Genomic DNA, 22,428 nt, shown 5'->3' on the forward strand with positions numbered 1-22,428 from the left:
TTGAAGTTGCAGCAGAAGAGGCGCTTCTCAACCACCCATGCACCCTTTTGCTCTTGGAAGCCAGCTCCCTTCCTGGGGGCATCATCCTCAGTGTCCAGACTGCACAATTAGAGCACTCTGATACCTTTGATAAACTGTCATGGCTCCATCCCATGCCATGGCTGTGTCCCGTGGAATCCTGGGATTTGTTTGTTCATTTATTTTTGGGTGCGTGTGTGTGTTTATTATTTGCATCATGCATATATGTATGTTCTTATTTTATTTTAAGGCTCCCAATAACAAAAAACTATTTTAATCGTAAAGGTGGTGATACATACCTTTTTCCCCTCTCTCCCTCTCCCTTCCTCCTTTTTGATGCTGCAAGAAAAATAAGGCTACATCTGCACTGCAGAATTAATGCAGTTTTGACCCCGCTTTAACTGTCATGGCTCAGTGGGATTTATAGTTTGATGCAGCACTGGGGCTTTCTAACAAAGAAGGCTAAATAACTCGCAAAGCTGCAAGTGCCAGCTTTCCAGAGTATTGAACCATGGCCGATAAAGCGGTGTCAAACTGCATTAATTATGCAGTGTAGATGCAGCGTAACATGGCTACTTCTTGGAAAACTAGTCCAAAACAATTTAAGCTCCAATTTAGACAAAAACGCTGACTGCTGTCTTGCTTCATTACCTTGTGATACCTCTGCTTTCCTGTCTTCCCACTTGAGAAGGAGTGTCTGTGATTTATGCCAATGTTAAAAAGCTGGCCAGATAATTAAATTGCTTTAATGGAGTTCTGTTCAGGTATCCCATAAAGATTTGCAAAAATGGACTCCAATGACCTGCTTATCTTCAGCTCACAGAAATGGAAGGAAAGAGGCTTCCTAATTTGAAACTGAATAGAGGAGGCGACTCATAAAGGTCTCCTTCCTTCCCAATAGCTCCTGTGCGTTCAGCCTGGGAAAGTTACTTTTTCCTGGGATATGATATCGGCAGCTAGATTAGTCTGTGCAAAAATATTGGGAAAGTCCCAAATATTCCCAGTGTTGAAGCATGGTGGGGGAGAAAAATGATGGAAATTGCAGAGATGGAGAAATGGATACATCTGAAAACTAATAATGCCAATTATAGAATATGCGTAGTGCTTTGGATGTTGGATTGCAACTCTGAGGCCTGGGTTCGAATCCTGTCTCGGTCATTGAAACTCCCCCCAGTTGACCTTGGTCAAGTCATACTCTCTCAGCCTCAGAGGATGGCAATGGCAATGGCAAACCCCCTCTGAAAGAACTTGCCAAGAAAACCCTGTGAAAGGTTTAACTGCCGTGGCCCAATCCTATGGAATTCTGGGGTTTGTAATTTTGGATTTACCCATATACTTGACTATAAGTCGAGAAATTTATGCCCCACAATTATCCCTAAAATTTTGGGTAGACATATATAAGGGTCAATACATCAGTAGTGCTTAGAAAGGTCCTAAAGCAAGCAATGCTAATGCCCCAGTCTCCATTGAAGACCCATTCCTTCCCTCTCTAGTCCGCTTTGCAAGCCTTTGCTTCCTTTCGGAAAACCTCTCCATTTAAAGCCACTTGCTTCTCTCTCTGGTCTCTTTTGCAAGACCTGGCTTCCCATGGAAACAACTCTCCATTTAAAGCCACTTGCTGCTTCCTTTCTCAATTTTGCACAACAACATTATGTCGCTTTTTTGACGGAGGATTTCTTGCTAGATTTTCTGCCACGATTTTCCTGTGTGCAAGATTTTCTTGTGTTTGTAAGATTTGTGTGTGTGTGTGTGTGTGTGTGTGTGTGTGTGTGTGTAAGAGTTTTGTTTCTATAAAAAAGGTAGCCAATAAATCTTGGCTTCCCCCCTAAAAAAATCTTATTTGAAAACCCAGTCTTTCACATATTAAATAATATCCATTTTTGGTGCAACATTTCTGGATCCTGGGTTATAGAACTGCAACCTGGTACGACAACAACAACAACAATAATAATGTCGCTATTTGCATTAAAACAGGAAGGAACAATAAACCTTACTTTAAAAAGAGCAAATTTGCACACACTGCCACACATTTTTTTGTTCAAGATTGCTAGGTTTTGAAGTACAAAACCTCAATCAGGAACAAAGCATAAAGTGGCCATTTGCATTTTCTGCCCAAGATAATTTCTCCAGAAGCTTCAGGATGCACAAAGGGTCCAGTTTTTTCTCCACTTTGTTATTCCTTCTGACAATATTCACTGTTTACTGTTGGGAAATCCATTTTTTTTTCAGCCAGGAAAGAAATAACTGTGCATATTCTTCCCATTCGTAATCGCCACCAGAACAACACAACTCTCAGGAAGGGCCTTCTTTTGTTGATGGTCTCCAATGAGTTTATCAGACAAGGGAAATCGGAAGTATAATCCAATGGCAATCCGAACGCAATCATGGGGTTTCATGTTATTGCGTGATAGACTACCACACGCAATTTTGGACAATGGGAAGTCAGTCCAAACCGAATGCAATCATAGGGTTTAAGGTTATTGCGTGAGAGGTGATCACACACAATTTCGTGCAATGGCAAACTATTTTCAGGCAATGGGAAGTCAATTCGAATGCAATTCGAATTCACGTAAATTCACTGAACTACCGAATTCACATGAATGCATTCTGGCCCCACTTTCTTTTCATTTGAAATTAAGAGAAATTCCTCCCGTGTGATAAACTGCCAAGAGACTGGGATAAATCCATCGTAAAACAAGAATGAACAAAAACCCCATTGGCTTTCCTACACACAAACCGTGTAAATCTTCTCTAAATGCTGCCTAAGATGGATGAGCCCCTAAAAAGCAAGGATGGTTTGCCACAGCAGCAGGGTGCCAAACCCTCTAAATTCTCCCTTAAGCTGCTGCAGGCCATCTGTCCCTTGCAAGTTCATCCAAAGGAGAGCTCAGCAGAACCTTGCTCAGAGCTTTGCCCAATGAATGGCAGCATCGGCGTGCCTCCTTTAAGTTCTTCAACTTTTGGAAAGCTGTTGGTTTAAGCTTTAACATTTGATATGTATTTAAAGAGGAATACCAACTTGGAAACAATTTAGCGAGGTTCAACTTTTATCACCCCTTCCGAATGAGACACTATTGGAAGTACAAAATGTTTTAAGTTTGCAATGTACTGATAGAAGATATTAATATTTTTAGTAGTACTATGGTTTAAGCTAAAGTCAATTTGATCTCGGTAATTATATCTTAAATTTATAGGCTTTTTGGTTTTTAAATTATATATATATATATATATATATATATATACACACACACACACACACACACACACACACACACACACGAAATTACATGTATTTATGGAAAATGATAAGCTTACACAGCTACTTAGAAACAATTCAATATAAAAAATTGAGAAAGATTGGTGAAAATAATGACCTATCTGAAATCTGCTTCAAATGTACTGGATTAATATAGAGGTAATACATATGTATCTATACATAAGTATATAAGGACCAAAAGGCAAAGAGTAAATGATAGGCCTATCAATATTAGTGCTTGAAAATAATGATCTGTCTGAAATCTGTCTCAGACATACTGAATTAATCTAGAGGTAATAAATCAATAACATGACATAATAACATAAGTGTATAAAGACTAAAAGGGAAAGAGTAAATGATAGGTCTATCAATATTATTGGTTGAAAATAATGACCTATCTCAAATCTGTTTAAAATGTACTGAATTAATATCAGGGTAATACATTTTATATCTATTCATCAGTACATAAAGACTAAAGGCGAAAAAGGAAATGGTAGGTCTATCAATATTACGTTTGAAAGTCAAATAATAAGTGAGCTGGTTATATATACATGATCAAGTAGAGAGGTGGGATAACTATGTATATGGTTTTGATAAAGACATTAAAAGTCAATATTCTTAGAGAGGTGAGGAAGTTAAGAATGAATATTTTTATGTTGGTTGGTTGGGTTGTATGTCTGTTTTCTGTTTTTATTTAAGATTGTTGTAGTGAATGTAAGCTGATGCAATGCATGTTTGTTAGAGTTATGTTATAATTAGGTTGGCTGTGTTAATAATGTGTGTTAATAAATAAATATTGAGAAAAGAAGGCTTCCAAAGGAGAGTCTATTCCATTGCAAAACAGCTCTGGGTTTTGTAGAGCATTTCTTTGCCCTTAATTTTCATTTTGTTAGCTGTGGCCCAGCTTTCTAGTCTATTCAGGTTATTTTGAATCTTGATCCTGTCCTCTGGAGTGTTAGCTATTCCCCCTAATTTGGTGTCATCTGCAAATTTGATAAGTATGCTCCCAATTCTGTCATCCAGGTCATTGATAAAGATGTTGAATAACACTGGCCCCAGGACAGAGCCCCACTGGACACCCCACTGGTCACTTCTCTCCAGGATGAAAAGGAGCCATTGTTGAGCACCCTTTGGGTTCCGCCGGTCAACCAATTACAGATCCATGTAACAGTTCCTTTGTCTAGCCCACATTTTACAAGCTTGTTTGCAAGAATATCATGGGAAACCTTGTCAAAGGCCTTACTGAAATCCAGATCTACTATATCCACAGCATTCCCTTCATCTACCAAGCTGGTCATTTTATCAAAGAAAGAGATCAGATTTGTCGGGCATGACTTCTTTCTCTGAAACCCATGTTGACTTTTTGTGATTATGGCATTGCCTTCTAGATGTCAAAAAAAGAGATCAGATTAGCAGAAAGAAATTGGGATGTTTTAAAAGCAACTGAAAAAGTGAGAAACAGGGAATTAATTGGGACTGTCTGTGGCAAATCAGGACAGTTGGAGGATATCCATAAATTTCTGGTCTGGATTCCTGGAATTACAGAATCCTACAGTTGGAAGGGACCCCAAGGGCCATCAATCCAACCCCATTTGCTGCCCATGCTGACGGATGGCTGTCCAGCTTGTTTGAAAACCTCCAAGGAAGGAGACTCCATGACACTCCAAGGGAACATCTTCCACTGTTGAACAGCTCTTACCACCAGGAAGTTTTTCCTAATCTTAAACTGGAATCTCTTTTCCTGTAAATTCAACATGCTGGCAGTGAAAATCAATGCAAAAATTGAGTCCATATATATTGGAGGGGTATGTTCCAGGCTTAAAAACAAATTAGCAGTGCACTCCAAGAGTGGATGATCTGCCCTGTTGAACTCCTGGCTGTACTGTGTTGGTTGCTGATGTCTTCCCGGCGTTTTTGTCTCCCCTTAACAGCTCACTGTCTACCTTGGAAAGAGGGACTTTGTCGACCACATAGATGTCGTCGATCCAGTTGGTAAGTGTCAGCCTTGGCTAAGGAAACAAAAATATTGACTATCAAAAGTGTCAAAGCCAAGCCTGTTTGGATCTAGCTTTAAATGAGCCGAGTAGCAGAAATGTGCTCTTGTCTAACTATGCTTCCCTAAGACCTGAGTCTGACTCCAAAAAACAGCAAACACAGAGTTTGTAGTTTAAAATAAAAGTTTACTAGTGGCTTCAATTTATATTTACATATACACTGTATCCTAATCTAGCTAGTGAATAGTTCAGGTAATGAAGAAATCTTTATCTGGTCATCTCTCTAGAGAAAATTGGGAGAGCTGGAAGATGGAAACACAACAGCTCAGTTGAACATATTTTTAGAGAATGTCAGCTAGTAACAAAGAGGGAATGACCTAAGTGACATGGTTACCGTACAGTTCTCCCTCACTTATGCGCGAGGGATGAACAGAAGGGGAAATGATGGAGCATATGCCCAAAGTGCGCACGCGCTCCAGCAGCCATGTGCCTATATTCAAGCCAATGGGACTTGAATATAGGCAAAACTCCATTTTCACAACAGGGTCCGGAATGCATCCCCCATGAAAAAGGAGTGGCGACTGTCATTTAAATGAGAGAGAGAGAGAGAGAGAGAGAGAGGGAAGGAGAGGAGAGTTTGCATGCAGGAATTCCCTATCTGTCTAAGGATGGGAAAAGAGAATGCAAAAATCTTCCAACAATAAGTTTATATTGGGCCAGGGAAGATGCACAGCTTGGAAGTGAAAGTGTTCCTTTGAGGGACTTTACCATTTAGCCCATTGCTCTGCCACCAAAGGTGAACACTTCCACTGCTCTCACCAAGTGTGAGTACTTTTCCTTGTCTCCATCTCATCCATGTAAAGATGTCCTCCTTTCCTACTGCTCTGGACACCAACTATGGGGACTGTCTAGATGCCCTCAAGGTAACTGTGTGAGATGTGATGGAACTGACATCCCCACCAGATACCACCCTTCTTTAGTCACTGCTGCCATCACAGAGACCTTGATTCAAAACACACTGCAGAAATAACCCAGCCTGCTTTAGCTGCCCAGGCTCAGTGCTAGGGAATCCTGGGAACTGTAGTTTATTGTGGTACCAGAGCTCTCAAACAAAGAAGGCCCAATGTCTCACAAAACCACAAATCCTAGAATTCCCTAGCATTGAGCCAGGGCAGTTAAAGTGGTCTCAAACTGGATTATTTCTGCAGTGTGTTTTGGACCCTTGTCTGAATCCAAACGTTCAAATATATAGTATTCCCAGAGGCAAAAAGCATGTAAACACAAAAGCAAAACAGAATCATAGAGTTGGAAGAGGCCTCAAGGGCCATCCAGTCCAACCCCCTGACCCTCCCTTATCCAAAATGCTTGGGGCCAGAAGTGTTTTGGATTAAGGAGGTTTGGGGATTTTGGGATATTTGCAAATACATAATTGGTCTACTTGGACTCCTAGATCCCTTTCACATGTTCCCCAGGATCCTATATCTATGCATTTCATTTTTCTGCCCTAAGTGCAGTACCTTACATTTCTCCCTGTTGAATTTCAGTTTGTTCGCTTTGGCCCAGCTTTCTAGTCTATTCAGGTCATCTTGAATTTTGATCCTGTCCTCTCGAGTATTAGCTGTTCCTCCTAATTTGGTGTCATCTGAAAATTTGATAGGTATGCCCCCAATTCTGTCATCCAGGTCATTGATAAAGATAGTGAATAGCACTGGGCCCAGGACAGAGCCCTGTGGGACCCCATGAGTCTTGTTTGTTCCAGCCATGGAAAGAACAGAAGTGAAGGGTTCACATTGTTGCAGCTGGTGGCTTCCCTGCTAGTGAGCCACTGAATCCACTGTGAGTTTTAGCTTGATGTCAAAGTTATGGGTCACCGCTACTTAGCGGGCAAATGGAGATGTGATCCTAAATCTAAATGCTGGAATTATTGTACCACAGTGTCCATCATCCCCTTCCTGTGATGTGTTTCTATGATGCTTCTGGCTTTCTTGGATTAATTAAGTGCAAAATTGCAAAATGACTGAGAGCAACGGAATACACAGACTCCCCATTATCTCCAGTTGGGTGGGGGCTGGTTGTTGACGCTTGGTGTTTGTTTTTCGTTCATTTTTCAATATTTAATTACAGCTCAGCCTTTGATTGCGCACTAAGCAGGCAACGGATCCTTTCCCCGGCGGCCCATTTTCTTCTCCTTGGAAATTATTCAACATCCTGACTCATCCCTGGTCTCTGTTTCTTTCCACCCGGGTTGAGCCAAGCGCACCAATTTAACATCCCCGGGACTCTCATTCGTGTCTGAAGAAAGAAATTAACTTTTGCAAGCTTAGTCCTCAGCTCAGCTGGGCTTCAGAGGTCTCTGGGTTTTACAGCTGGAAGGCGACCGCCTGGAAACCTTTATGCACGGGTGGCTTTCGTTATTGCGTTGCATTGGCCCACTTTTTTTTGCAGCTTGAGATATTGCTTTCATAACCCCAGGAGATTTCTCTCCACCTCTGCTTTCTCAACTGTTTTTTCCTAAATGGCCAAAAGCGCAATGCTGGATGATTTTTGGAGGATGCTGAACTATGGGCAGCACCTGAAGGAACTGGGTCTGTTTAGATGGGAGAAGACTGAGAGGTAACAGGATCCAGCCATCTTTAATATTGGGAAGGCTTCCATCAGGTGGAAGATGGAGCAAACTTGTTCTCTGCTGTACAGTACTTACATTGATTGACCTGTGGATAAGTCGAGTCAGGCTTTTTGGGGTCAATTTTTTTGACCTGAATTTCTAGACTTATACATGAATATATATAGTTGGCCCTAGGTATCCCCTGGGGTTTGGTTTCAGGGCCCCCCATGGATACCAAAATCCACAGATGCTCAAGTCCCATTATATACAATGGCACAGTAAAATGGTGTCCCTTGTATAAGATGGCAAAATCGAGCTTTGCTTTTGGGAATTTTTGTATTTTTTGAATATTTTCAATCTGTGAATGCCTGAATCTGTGAATGAAGAATCTGCGGATACAGCGGGCCGACTGTACATAATAATAATAAAAAATACAATCAATAAAACACTAATACTGAATTAACCGACATTCCTATTAGTTCTCTAAAATAACAATTCATCAATTCATCAATAGCCAACAATCAATGAGACGGGACCCAAGTCTAAATACAAAATTCACTCACACTTCATATACACATTATACACAAAGCATGAAGGTAATTTTTTACACACTATTTTAATAATTGTGTGCATGGAACAAAGTCCATGTACATTGAACCATCAGAAGGCAAAGGTGTCACAATCTCAGCCACCTGTGAAAAATGGTTAGGATTTTGGAGTATTTTGGATTTCAGAAATCTGGGTAAAGCATATAGGATGGATGTTTCACAGGCTTTATCTCTGCCTTTCTTTCTTTTGCAGATGGCGTTGTGTTGGTGGATCCGGAGTACTTAAAAGAACGGAAAGGTAACTTATGGCTCGATTACCTAAACATTAATAGGAACATCTTGACAGTGGAATCGACAGTTTTGGAAGATAGTGAATTTTCCATCTTTAGAGGTCCATCAGCAGAAGTTGGATGGACATCTTTTAGGAGTGCTATAATTGTATTCGGTTGGCTGGTTTAATCTAAATGACTTTAAAAAACAACAACACTCCTGTTGTTTTTTAAATTGATTACTCATCATGTTAAAGTGTGGCTATTATTACTGTTTTCCAACCTTCTTACTGGAACAAGGGCTGTTTGAATTTAAACGTTTTAACTTTACCAATTTATCGGCCGTTGTTCCTTGTTAGAGCAGTATATCCAGTGTCACTTGCTTCTTTTTAATCACTTTATTTTATACTGCCAAGAAATGCTCATTCAGAAACAAAGCCTTCAATAAGTTCAACACAGGGAACAGATAGGCTAAAAACACCGATATAAATATATAGTCATGCTTCTTAGTCCTGCTCAAAATGGAGGGCATTTTGAAATTCCTCCTGGACAGGAGGCTGAAATGTAGGACATATCCAGGAAAAGGAGGATGTGTGGTCACCCAAAGACAGATTTCTGTTGCCTGATCTGACTGTTGGCTTTAAGGTGGGCTTGGGAGGTAAGTCAAGAGAGATATTGATGAACTGGAGGTTGTCCAGAGGAACGTGACGAAAGTGGAAGAAGGTGTGGAAACCACCAAGCCCTATGAAGAATCACTTAGGGAGCTGGAGATGTTTAGCCTGGAGAAGAGAAGGTTAAGAGGAGATATGATAGCCATGTTTAAATATTTAAAGGGATGTCATATTGAATGGAGCAAGCTTGTTTTCTGCAGCTCCAGAGAATAGGACAGAGTATGGAGTAATCTCCTTCTCTGGTGGAGTTTTTCTCCTTCCCTTTAAACCACTGATTCCCAAACATTGGTTCTCCATGTGTTTTGGACTTCATTTCCCAGAAGCCAGAGCCACCTGGTCCAACAATCAGGCATTCCGGGAGCTGAAGTCCAAAACATCTGGAGGACCAGAGTTTGGGAACCACTGTTTTGTGTCCAGTTCTGGGCACCACAATTCAAAAAGGATGTTGACAAACTGGAGTTTGTCCAAAGGAGGGCCACCAAAATGGTGATGGGTCTGAAAACCATGCCTTATGAGGAAAGACCTAGGAGATGAGAAGGCTAAAAGGTGATATGATAGCCCTGTCTAAGCATTTGAAGGAATGCCCTATTGAGGAGGGAGCAAGCTTGTTTTCTGCTGCTCCAGAGACTAGGACCCAGAGTAATGGATACAAGCTCCAGGAAAAGAGATCCCACCTCAACATTAGGAGTAAGAGCTGTTCGACAGTGGAACACACTCCCTTGGAGAGTGGTGGGGTCTCCTTCTTTGGAGGTCTATAAACAGAGGCTGGATGGTTATCTGTCAGGGGGTGCTTTAATTGAGAGCTCCTGCATGGCAGGAGGTTGGACTGGATGGCCCTTGCGGTCTCTTTCAACTCTATGATTCTATGTTTTAAGCAGAGGCTGGATGGCTATCTCTTGGGAAGGCTTTGATTGTGTCTTCCTGCATGGCAGAATGGGATTGGCCTGGATGGCCACCATGGTCTCTTCCTACCCTATGATTCCATGCTTTCCCATTTCTCACAGGGAGGGCTTTGATGGTATCATCCTGCATGGCAGAATAAGGTTGGTCTGGATAACCATTGGTGTCTCTTCGAACACTAGGATTGTAGGTTTCTAGGATTCAGTGTGGGATTCTGCTCCTGTGCAATCTCCTTCCTGTGCAATACCTTCTGTCTTCTCCTTGCAGTTTTTGTCACATTGACATGCGCCTTCCGCTACGGCCGTGAGGACCTGGATGTCTTGGGCCTCACCTTCCGGAAGGATCTTTTCGTTGCTAATGTCCAGGCCTTTCCCCCAGTTCCTGAGGAGAAGAAACCTCTGACGCGGCTCCAGGAACGGCTGATCAAGAAGCTCGGCGAACAGGCCTACCCTTTTACCTTTGAGGTAGGAATCCTTTGTTCTCCCTATTCCAGTTCTGTGTCCAGTTCTGGGCCCCACAATTCAAAACGGACATTGAGAAAGTGGAGCACGTCCAAAGGAGGGCCACCAAATGGCGAAGGGCCTGGAAACCATGAAGCCCTATGAGGAACAACTTAGGGAGCTGGGGATGTTTAGCCTGGAGAAGAGAAGGTTAAGAGGTGACATGATATCCCTATTTAAGTATTTGAAAGGGTGTCACATTGAGGAGGGAGCAAGCTTGTTTTCTCCCTCCAGAATCTAGAACACGGAGCAATGGATGCAAGCTGCAGGAAAAGAGATTGCAGTTGAACATTAGGAGGAGCTTCCTGAGAGTAAGAGCTTTCAACAGTGGACTGCCTAGCTGTTTGGCTCTCAGAAGATTCAAGGTGCAAAACGCTGGTCCCTTGACGTGCCACAATACCTACACTTAAAGTAGAGCAGGGGGTGAGAAACTGTAGAGTGACCAAGGAACAATCCCTTCAACTTATATTGCATACCCTCCTGCAGCCGTGATTTAGCAGGGATAGTCCCAATTAACCCTCTGCCATCCCACTTTTACACCTGCTTCTAAAATGTCCCAGTTTCTTTATCCTCCTCCCACTTTTGTCCTCAGCTTACTTGATGTGCTGCAAAATGAGTTGAGAGGGCAATAGTAGTTTGCACTGCATTAACTCAGCAGCAGGGAGAGGAAGGGCCAGAGCCTTGCCCTTCCCAGTAGACTCAGGCAAAAGCAAACTGCTGCACCCGCTCCTTGCTCATCTGCTCTTCATTAACAATTTTTGCCCTGTTGACCCCACTCTGATGTTGCTTGGCCATATGTGTCCTGGTTTCATCTCTAAAATGTTCAAGGGTATGAATATGAATTCAAATCCTCAAGCAGCTACAATCGCAAACAGTTTGTCAGATGGTTACTTGCAGCCCTGTGTCATCCCCATGTCCAAATCCCATCAGGACATGTTTCTTGTTATTTCATTTCTTTAACCCTTTACATGGTTTTAACTGTCTGAGCCTTTTCTGCTTTAAGAAATTGGTTTACTATGCTTTTCTCCTATATAAATTATTTCTTTTTACCTGGGATTGCTTTAAATTGTACATATAATTTTAATGGTAGGTTGTCCTGAGATCCCATAATGGCCATTTGCTTACCATGCTTTTATCCTATATAAATTATTTTATTTCTTTTACCAAGGATTGCTTCAAATTGCTTATATAATTTTAATGACATGTTGTCCTGAGATCCCATAAATTACTATGGTCATTTGTTCGCTATGCTTTTATCCTATAGAAATTATTTTATTTCTTTTGCCTAGGATTGCTTTAAATTGTTTATATAATTGTAATGATGGGTTGCCCTGAGATCTCATAAAGGGGTTGGGACAGAAATATGTAGATAACAAATGCAATAAATTATGTGCCTTCAAGCTGACCCCGATTTATAGAGACCCCATCGCAGGGCTTTCCTAGCAAGATTTCTTCAAGCAAGATTGCCGTTTCCTTCATCTGAGGCTGAAAGAGTGGGACTTGCTCAATGTCACTGAGTTTGTTTTTTTTTTTGGCTGACCGAGGATTTATTTATAATGGTAAAAGGGAAATCAGCTTTCACACAACTGCACATGCGCACGCACACACACAAGAACTAACAATGTAAATAGTTCAACCAAAAATCCATCAATGATACCTTTATTGCAAAATGTTCTCTGTTTTGAGCATGACTAAAGAAGCGTGAATTTACATTTCTATGAGTGTTTTTAGGTTTTCCTTTGTAACGGCTTCCATTTTTCGTCAGTGTCAAACATTTTGAAGCGCCTGGTCCACCTTTGCAATGAGGACATCTGAGAGTTTATCAGACAAGGGAAATTGGAAGTATAATCCAATGGGAATCCGAACGCAATCATGGGGTTTCACGTTATTGCGTGGTAGACTACCACACACAATTTGGGGCAATGGCAAGCTATTTTTGGACAATGGGAAGTCAGTTCAAACGCAATTTGAATTCACGTAAATTCACTGAACTAGTGAATTCATGTGAATGCGTTCTGACCCCACTTTCTTTCGAAATGAAGAGAAATTCCTCCCGTGGGATAAACTCCCAGGTCACCTTGGATAGAAGTGCACTAATAAAATATATAAACACTGGCTGTTGAGGCAGATGCAGGATGGCAGCAAGAGCTGATGGGCATGATTCGTGGAAAATCATAGACTGAGGACACTGAGGAACTAACTGACATTGTTAAGTTCTTGTGTGTGCGCGCACGCATGTGCATGCATGCATGCGCATGCGCAGTTGTGTGAAGGCATGTGGAAGATTGAGCAAACAGGGCATTGAACGAAGAGGGCAGACAGTGCTGGGCATCCTGTTCCTGGCCCTCTCCATGTCCATGCAAAGAGAGGCCTTGGCTTGCTTGGTTCCTGATGAGGTCCGTTTTCCCTTCCAGATCCCTCCCAACCTTCCCTGCTCAGTGACGTTGCAGCCGGGACCGGAGGACACAGGAAAGGTAACAGGGCAGGCGGGGGGGAATGGATGGGACCCCCAGGGACACGGGAAGGGGAAGGAGTGGTCTTCAGATCCCCTCTGCCCCCTCCATCCATCTGACTATCTATCTATCTATCTATCTATCTATCTATCTATCTATCTATCCATCCATCCATCTTCCTATCTGTCTGTCTGTCCATCCATTCATCTATCTGTCTCCTATTTGTCTGTCTGTCTGTCCATCCATCCATCCTTCTTGAAAACTGAGTAGCAATCTTCATTTTCTCCTTCTTCGGGGCGAATACAGCGGAGAAATGGAGACAAATCCTTGATTGTTTTTTTCATTCTCAGATGTGATGACAAATAATTGCAGTAGTTCTCTCCCCGTTGCAGAAGAAAACAAATATCCCTCTGCTGTAGTCTCCCAATATTTGCACAACGTGAAGTGTTGTGTGGAGGAATTATTCTGTGCAGAAAAACATGTGGGATTTGAGGGAAAGTGAAATATAAATGAAGATGATGATGATGATGATGATGATGATCATCATCATCATCATCATGTTTTCTTCATCAAAAAAAGAAAACCCTTTGCAGCAGGAAGGCACTTAGTGCAATTATTTGTCCTCACATGTGGAGACAATGCTTCCCCCCTTTTCTCCTTATCTCTCTTCTCCTCTTCTTCTCTTTCTCTTTTTGTTCTTTCTTTCTCTTTCTCTCCATCCAGATGTCTGTCTGTCTATCTATCTATACATGCATCCATCCAAATGTTTGTACCTCCCTCCAACTGCCTATCATATGAATTTATTCTGATCTACTAAAGTTATACTATGCCTATATCCCAAATAATGGCACTCAGGATAGGCAAAAAGATGTATGGCTTGTCCAGAGAAAAATAAAGTCAAGTTTTTTTGTTCTAATTCCCCCAAAACACTTTGCACAGAAAACAATTTTTATGTGCAGGAAACCTGCTTTCTGTGTGGAAAACAATTTTTTTGCAGAGAAAATAAGTGTTTGTCTGTGAGGACTACCTTTCACTTCCTCCACAAACACTTTGGGATATTCAAAGACTAGATGAACTTTGCACAAGATTCTCACTGGCCTAATATTCCCCTTGTTTTGCACCTTCCAGGAAACCCATTTTTGGGGAATGAATAGTCGCAAATATTCTTTTCCTCTCTATCATCCTTGCATACAAAGAATGCAAAGATTTCCATCTGTACATCTAGCATTTGGTGTCATCCAGCATCAGAGCTCTTCTTGCATGCTTAGGAGAAGCTGTCAAAGCAATTACAATAATGCTACCATTAGTACTATGCACATGGGACTCCAGTGCTGGGTGTTGGTGCTCCAGGGCAGCATAGACTTTATGCTCTTCTGTCTGTTTCTGTTTCCTAGGCTTGTGGTGTTGACTATGAAGTCAAAGCCTTCTGTGCAGAGAATCTAGAGGAGAAAATCCACAAGAGGTGAGCAAAGCGTTCTTGCAAAACCAGATTTTGTTGGTGGCAGGGACATCACAAGGGGCATGTGCGGAGTGTGCATAGCACTGAGTGACACCTCAGAGGGGGGTGAATGCCCAGTGGGGTGGTCCCTGCTGTCCATCGTGAAACATTCCCTTGGTCTTCCCTCTTCTGCCAACCAGGGTGCCTTTGCTGCCCATCGACTGCGGCCACTGATAGGAATGGGAGGCCATTACCTCCCGCCAGTCCCTTCCAGGAGTGGCATAGAATCATAGGAGTTTATCACACTGGGGCTGATTTCAGCATTAAAGAGAGATTAAAGTGCATTTAAAGCATCCCGCAAATGAAGCGGAAATGGCGAGTAATTGCGCAAATGATTATCACATGCAATTCAGCAAATAAAACGATGTCAGAAATGCATGGTCGCTGAAATCCCAAAAATAAAAAGATGCGCATTGATGCTTCTTTGTGACCACTTTAATGGCAGGTTTTGTGTGATGTGTGAAATTGTTACATGTAATTACGCATTTTTTCCGGGATGTTCCTGAGATAAACTCTCCTTTTGTGTGATAAACTCCATAGAATCATAAAATTGTAAAGTTGGAAGAGACACAAGGGCCAACCAGTCCAACCCCATTCTGCCATGCAGGAACTCTCAATCATCTCCGACAGATGGCCATCCAGCCTCTGTTTAAAGACTTCCAAGGAGGGAGACTCCATCACTCTCCAAGGGAGTGTGTCCCACTGTCGAACAGCCCTTACTGTCAGGAAGTTCCTCCTAACGTTGAGCTGGAATCTCTTTCCACATCTCCTCAATGTGACATTCCTTCAAGTATTTAAACAGGGCTATCATATCACCTCTTAACAGTCTCTTCTCCAGGCTAAACATACCCACCTCCCGAAGTCTTTCCTTATAAGGCATGGTTTCTAGGCCCTTCTCCATTTTGGTTGCCCTTCTTTGGACACACTCCCATTTTTCAACATCCTTTTTCAACTGCGGTATTCAGAACTTGACACAGTATCTCATTCTGTGCTTTTCCTTTTCTGACCTTACTCCTATACATGTTAGGTATTTGATTGAATTCCTCTTTGGTGATTTCCCCCTTTTTCCATTTCTTGTACATGTTCCGTTTAAAACTCAGCTCAGTTGAACGTTCCTTAGTCATCCATCCTGGTTACTTGAGACACCTCCCGTTTTTTTACCTCATTGGAAATGCTTGAAACTGTGCCTTCAATATCTTCCTTTTGAGAAAGTCCCATCCGTCCTGAATTCTCTTTTACTATTCCTGACTCTAGGATTACTCCCAGTATTTTCCTCAGTGTTTTGAACTCAGCTTTCCTAAAGTCTAAAATGTGTGTCTGGCTATGCTTGGCTTCTCCTTATGCAGAATGTTGCAATAAAGTAGGGATGCAATAATGGAGCCTCCTCAGATGTTGTGGGACTAGCCTTAGCTAGCCTATCTAATGGTGAGGAATGCTGAGAGTTGCAATCCAATGGCATCCTGAGAGCCATATGATTCCCATCCTTGAGTAAAACCAATTTCCAAAGGCCCTCTTTCTCGCCAGCAAATAATGCTCAGCACTTTATTAAAGCCTCAGTTCCCAGTGTCCCTTACTTGCTGGAGGGTTGTGCAAGTTATTTGTGCAGTTCATTCCATCCTGCAGTGTGCACACAACTTAACCTGTTGCCAACATCTGCAGGAACTCTGTGCGCTTGGTGATCCGCAAAGTACAGTATGCGCCGGAGCGACCGGGACCACAGCCCATGGCCGAGACCACGAGGCAATTCCTCATGTCTGATAAACCCCTGCACTTGGAGGCCTCTCTGGATAAAGAGGTATTGCGTGGACCCTTTGTATATTTGTGTATATAATGGTATACCCTTTGTATATGCTGTTTATTGTCAAAACTGTTTTATTTCTGCAGTGTGGCAACAGCCCTAGGTCTAATCTGCACTGTAGAAAAAATGCAGTTTGCTACCATTTTAACTGCCGTGGCTTCATCCTATGGAATCCTGGGATTTATCGTTTGGTGGAGCACCAGAGTGCTCTAATAGAGAAAGCTAAATATCTTGCCAAACTATAAATCCCAGGAGTCCATAGCTTTCAACCATGGAAGTTAAAGTGGTGCAAACCTGAATTATTTCTGCAGTTCAGATTAGACCCAAGAAGGTCTTCATGAGAGATCACTCGGATTCACTGCTTGTTCTCTCCATAGATCTACTACCATGGGGAACCAATCAACGTCAATGTCCACGTGACCAACAACACCAACAAGACGGTGAAGAAGATTAAAATCTCAGGTAAAAACAAAATGGATTCCTCTTGGGCTGCTTGCCCAGTTGAGGGTGGCTAAGGCTAACATCTAGGAGGGACAAATGGCGATGGCTGGTGCTTCCTAGGTCATGGGAGAGGGTTAATCCACTTTAAATACCTTTCTTAAAAATATCCAAGATGGTCAAGCTATTTGGAAGGGTTGGGTTCATCACCCATGGACAGCTCCCTTGAGGTTCAGCGTAAAAACCTGGAGAAGGTTCATGCTTCCAGTGATGTGGGAGCAGCCACATCCCACTCCTTGGAAACAGTGGCCACACACTGAAGATACTGGCCTTCCACCAATCCTAGGTTTTGTCCACATGGAAGAAAATTCTTCCACTGACTTATTTAGATGGTGCATAGGGCCAACATGGGTTCAGTCTAGGGCTCCGGAGCAGGAAGACACCATCAAAGCCCTCCCTGTGACAGATGGCCATCCAGCCTCTGTTTAAAAACCTGCAAAGATGGAGACTTCACCATTCCCCAAAGCAGCAGCCTCTTGCACTGTCAAACAGCTGTTACAGTCAGGAGGTACTTCGTAATGTTGATGTGGAATCTCTTTTCCTATAGCCTGAATCCATTGCTCCGGGCCCTGTTCTCTGGAGCAGCTGAAAATAAGCTTGCTCCATCCTCAACGGGGGACGCCTGGCTTAAGGAGACTTATACGTTTGAAATGGACTAAGACTGCTAGATCCATTTCACATGTACTTCTGTGAGTCCAGGTGTCCCTGGTCCTGTATCTGTGCATTTCATTTTTACTGCCCAAATGTAATATTCTACAATTCTCCCTGTAATATTTCTACATTTCAAGGACGGCAATTGTCTTTGATCCCACCTGGAACAATAAATCTCCCTGCAATCTATCCAGTGATTACTTTCTGAAGAATAAGCCACACTGAATACATGGAGAGCACTTCATCAGTCACATTACGCTTGTGAGAGCCTTCCTATTTAAGGATGCTTCTGCAACAATGGACAGGAAAAGTACATTTTCCTTCTCCCTGAGAGTACCTGCAAGTAGACAAAAAACATAACAACTGGTGTGCCAATGTTCACACCTCCGCCCACATGTTAAAAATAGTTGTGAGAAGGTTATAAGATCTGATGCTTTTAACGATTCTGTATGCATTCAGCAGGATTCGGTACTCATTATATAAAAAACAAAATCAGCCTGCCTGGAATTCTGGCTTTCCTGTTTTAAAATTTATTTTAAACACCAAGTTCCTAATCCTTAAGAAGTTGCAAAAAGAGGGACTGCTTCATGTAATCTCAAATGCCCCAAAGGAGCCAAGCTACAACTATTAGTATTAGTAGTAGTATTTTCAGCAGCTAGGTGGTTGCTCTTCTTCTTTTCCCTGTTGCCTTTTCCCCTTTGTCCATTTCCCGCTCCAGGATATTGACCCAATACCTGTTTGGCTGCCATTCAAGTGGCAAGCAAAGGCTTATTTCTGCTTTCCCAGGCTGTTTCCAACAGTGCTGACTTCAAAAGCTTTGCATTCTTTCGAAGCTGCTGAAAGAAGATCGCAGGCGTTGTTTTCTTTCCTTTTAACCCTGGGTTGTGCCATTTTATTCTCCTGTGATATTTATATTTTTACTTTTCTGGAAAAACAAAATGCCCTTGGAAAGCAGACAGGAGGTCTTTAAGGTCAAGATGTAAACTTTAGAAGTAAGCAAATGTTTTCAGAGACGTTTGTATCAGCTGGTGACATTGCAATGCCTGCAGCGGCAACTTGTCCTTCCCATGTCAGTGGGAGCGGGTGATGTTGGATCTGTTCCAGGTTGTAGTCCGAAATCAAAAGGAGGTCTCTAACCTACTTTGTGGATAGGGTGCAGAGACTTCTTAAAGCCTTCTTAAAGTTTGGACTATAAACCCCAGACTGGCTTTGTGCCCAATCACAACTGCATGCGTGCATCCCAGGCCTTTGTCCTACCAATGCCAACACCACACACGAAAGGGATCTGGGAGTCTTAGTGGACCACAAGCTGAACATGAGCCAGCAGTGTGATGTGGCAGCTAATAAAGCCAATGCGATTCCAGACTGCATCAATAGGAGTGTAGTGTCTAGACTGAGGGAAGTAGTAGTACCACTCTATTCTGGATTGGTTAGGCCTCACCCGGAATAATACTGTGTCCAGTTTTGGGCACTACAATTCAAGAAGGATGTTGAAAAGCTGGAGCATGTCCAGAAGAGGGGAATCAAAATGGTGAAGGGTCTGGAAACTATGAAGCCCTATGAGGAGAGACTTAAGGAGCCGGGGATGTTTAGCCTGGAGAAGAGAAGGTTAAGAGGTGATATGATAGACCTGTTTAAATATTTGAAGGGATGCTATATTCAGAATGGAGCAAGAGCAAGCTTGTTTTCATGATCTCATGGCAGGGTTTGGAAACCATGCCTTATGAGGAAAGACTTAGGGAGCTTGGGATGTTTAGCCTGAAAAAGAAATGGTTAAGAGGTGATTTGATAACCCTGTTTAAATATTTAAAGGAGTGTCATATTGAGGATGGAGTAAGCTTATTTTCTGCTGCTCCAAAGAATAGCACCTAGAGCAAACAAAGGGAAAACAGATTCCACTGCAAGATTAGGAAGGACTTTCTGATGGTAAGAGCTGTTGAACATTGAAAGATGCTGTTTTAGGCGTGATACAAATGGCGCTCATGTACCGTGCTGGCACCGTCCTGGGGTTAAGGGACTGCGCAGCAACCACATGGTCCCTAACCCTAGTACGGTGCGGTGTCGTAACAATTTTGCAGGTTCTTTTTCCTCCACAGGGAAGCCGTGCGGTTTGGCGGCTGTGGCTTCCCTGTGGAGGAAAAAATGCCACTGCTGCTCCAGGCATCCAGGAAGGTATTCAGAAAATAGCAGAATCTCCTTCTTTGGAGATTTTTTAAAGAGAGGCTGGATGGCCGTCTGTCAGGGATGCTTGGATTGTGTCTTCCTGCATGGCGGAAGGGTTGGCTCCTGGGGTCTTTCTATTTCTAGGATTCTGTTTTTCTAATGCTGTCTCTGTTTCATCTCTTTCCTTCTCTATCTCTGTTCCCTTCTAGTACGGCAGTATGCAGACATTTGCCTCTTTAACACAGCCCAGTACAAATGCCCGGTGGCCGTGGAGGAGGCAGAGTGAGTATCCCTCATTGAGCACCCTTAATTCATGTGGCTGTTTGTGACCCAAGCAAAATAGACCAGTTCTCTGCCTTCCAGGAGGTTGTTGTTGTCTGCCTCCAGGACATTTCTGACTAACACATAGTCTAAGGCAAACCTATCATGGGGTTTTCTGGGCAACATTCATTCAGAGGAGGTTTGCCTTTGGTTTCCTCTGAGGCTGAGAGAGTGCCATGTACCAAAGATTATTCGTTGGGTTCCCACAGCCGAGCAGGGATTTGAACTCTGGTCTCCAGAGCTGTAATGCAACACACAAACCACTATGCCACATGGGCTTACAGTCACAAAAGTCATAGAGCTTGAAGGGATTGTAAAGACCATGTAGTCAAACCCCAGCCTTGCATGAAACCCATCTTAATATCAAGGCAGGCAACAACAACCATCATAATCATTTCTTTCTTACTCTCCTTTCCTTATGAATTGAGATGGGGAAGAACAACAGATTAAAGCTCAGAATCCTGTATGCATGCATGATTTTCTGTATGAAAGCAGCCACACAAATGCATAGCTGTTATGTGTCCAAACAATGGGCTGGAAACATAACACTGCTTAGGAAAACATGAAATGTGAGTTTGAAGAGCACTTAAAACCAATACATGCAAGAAGCAATCAATGTATGCTTTAACATGCATAATTTAAAAATCATCTGGAAATGCACAATTGCACATTTGTGTAACTGCTTTGATGCAGGAAATCACACATGCTTAAAATGACTACAAGAGTCTAGGCTTTGTCTTATGGACAAAGTTTGGAGCGTCCCCTTTTGATATGATTTTTAGCCTCTCCTGTAACAAACATGATAATGTGCTGTTTTAGATTTTGGCATGGCATGCCCTTCTATCTTTAACTGGTATGCACCATTTCTGTTTTTTAGTGACGTGGTGGCTCCGAGTTCGACATTCTGCAAAGTCTACACCTTGACCCCATTCCTAGCCAACAACCGAGAGAAACGAGGGCTGGCCTTGGATGGGAAGCTGAAACACGAGGACACCAACCTGGCTTCAAGCACCCTGTGAGCATCTTTTTCCAACCAGGAGTTGGGACTCTTAGGCCCGTTACAGACGGGCACTTTGGTACACGCGGAGCACGTACTAGGGTTAGGAAGGGGCGGTGATTCCGCACCCCCCTAACCCTACTGCACGCTGTGTGCACACAAAATGGCGGTGGCCGTTCTGCACGGCCGCCGCCATGAGGACGTAACGACTGTCCTCTATACGGGATGGCGCGGACATGACATCCTTGCTCCGCGCCAGGGCGCCTAGTGCGCCCTTTCCGCGGAGCAGGAAGGAGCTCCGTTTCGGAGCTCCTTCCTGGTTTGGTCCGCTGGGTGCAGCCTTCACACGGCTGCGCCCAGCGGACCAAAGGAGAAAGGGGCCAAGCGGCCCCTTTCTCCTTCTCCCCGCCGCCGCAGGGTGTCCTTGGGGCTTGAAGCCCCAGGGACACCCCTTTTCAGGCTGCGGGGAAGCAGCGTGTTGCCGCTTCCCCGCAGCCTGAAAAGCGGCGGATCGGGGCCTCAGCGGCTGCTGTTCTGCCCACTGAGGCCCCGATACACCAGGGAAAGGGGCGGGTGCAGCCCGCCCCAAATGGGCGGTCTGTAACCCGCCTTAGGTCCCCAGGGTGGTGAATCTGATCTATTCGCCATTCAGTGCATCTGCACTGCAAAAATAATGCAGTTTGACAGTGCTTTAACTGCCATGGCTCCATGCTATGGAATTCTGGGATTTGTAGTTTGGAGAGATATTCCAACTTCTTTGTCAGAGAACTCTGGTGTTACAACAAACTACAATTCCCAGATTTAAATAGCATGGAGCTATGGCAGTTAAAGTGGTGTCAAAGTGCATTCATTCTGCAGCGCAGATGCAGCCTTGGATAATTCCTTTAATGTTCAAATGAAAACTTCCAGCGCATTGACAGCCTTGGTGACACCCCAGGGCGGATTCCCTGCCTCCCCTTGTCCCAACATAGAAGCCATCAGCCTCCACTGAAGGAAAGGAATGGCAAAGGTAGCCATCAACAACTCTGAGTAGCTGCAACCCCTTGGCATTGGCATTTCTCTTTTGCAAACTCATCTCTCTTCTCTCAATTTCTAGGTTGAGAGATGGCGCCAACAAGGAAGTCCTGGGCATCATTGTCTCATACAAAGTGAAAGTGAAGCTGGTGGTTTCTCGGGGAGGGTGAGTCTCCTTCCATGCATTGTTTCATACCTGTCAACAAATGGCTTGGTGTCTTCCGAGTGTGGTAACCCATGCTGTCACCGCCATGCTCAGAGCCACAAGGCCAAG

At 43.2% G+C, this 22,428-nt stretch overlaps 1 protein-coding gene across 4 annotated transcripts in view; it reads left to right on the forward strand.

The window, feature by feature from the left end:
* LOC149320193 (beta-arrestin-1) overlaps positions 1-22,428 on the forward strand; it is a 114,040-nt gene that overhangs the window by 77,558 nt on the left and 14,054 nt on the right. For all 4 annotated transcript variants that reach the window (XM_089513117.1, XM_089513119.1, XM_089513115.1 and 1 more), the window contains 10 exons: positions 5,206-5,266; positions 8,675-8,719; positions 10,529-10,725; positions 13,176-13,235; positions 14,609-14,676; positions 16,372-16,507; positions 16,888-16,972; positions 20,032-20,104; positions 21,021-21,158; positions 22,237-22,320. In XM_089513117.1, coding sequence (XP_089369243.1) covers positions 5,206-5,266; positions 8,675-8,719; positions 10,529-10,725; positions 13,176-13,235; positions 14,609-14,676; positions 16,372-16,507; positions 16,888-16,972; positions 20,032-20,104; positions 21,021-21,158; positions 22,237-22,320 — 947 coding nt within the window. The remainder of the gene's footprint in view (positions 1-5,205; positions 5,267-8,674; positions 8,720-10,528; positions 10,726-13,175; positions 13,236-14,608; positions 14,677-16,371; positions 16,508-16,887; positions 16,973-20,031; positions 20,105-21,020; positions 21,159-22,236; positions 22,321-22,428) is intronic.

This window comes from Sceloporus occidentalis, unplaced genomic scaffold (genome assembly GCF_023333645.1).
Source record: "Sceloporus occidentalis isolate IW3139 unplaced genomic scaffold, rSceOcc1.0.p SCAF_2, whole genome shotgun sequence".
In the NCBI taxonomy this organism is placed as follows: Eukaryota; Metazoa; Chordata; class Lepidosauria; order Squamata; family Phrynosomatidae; genus Sceloporus; species Sceloporus occidentalis.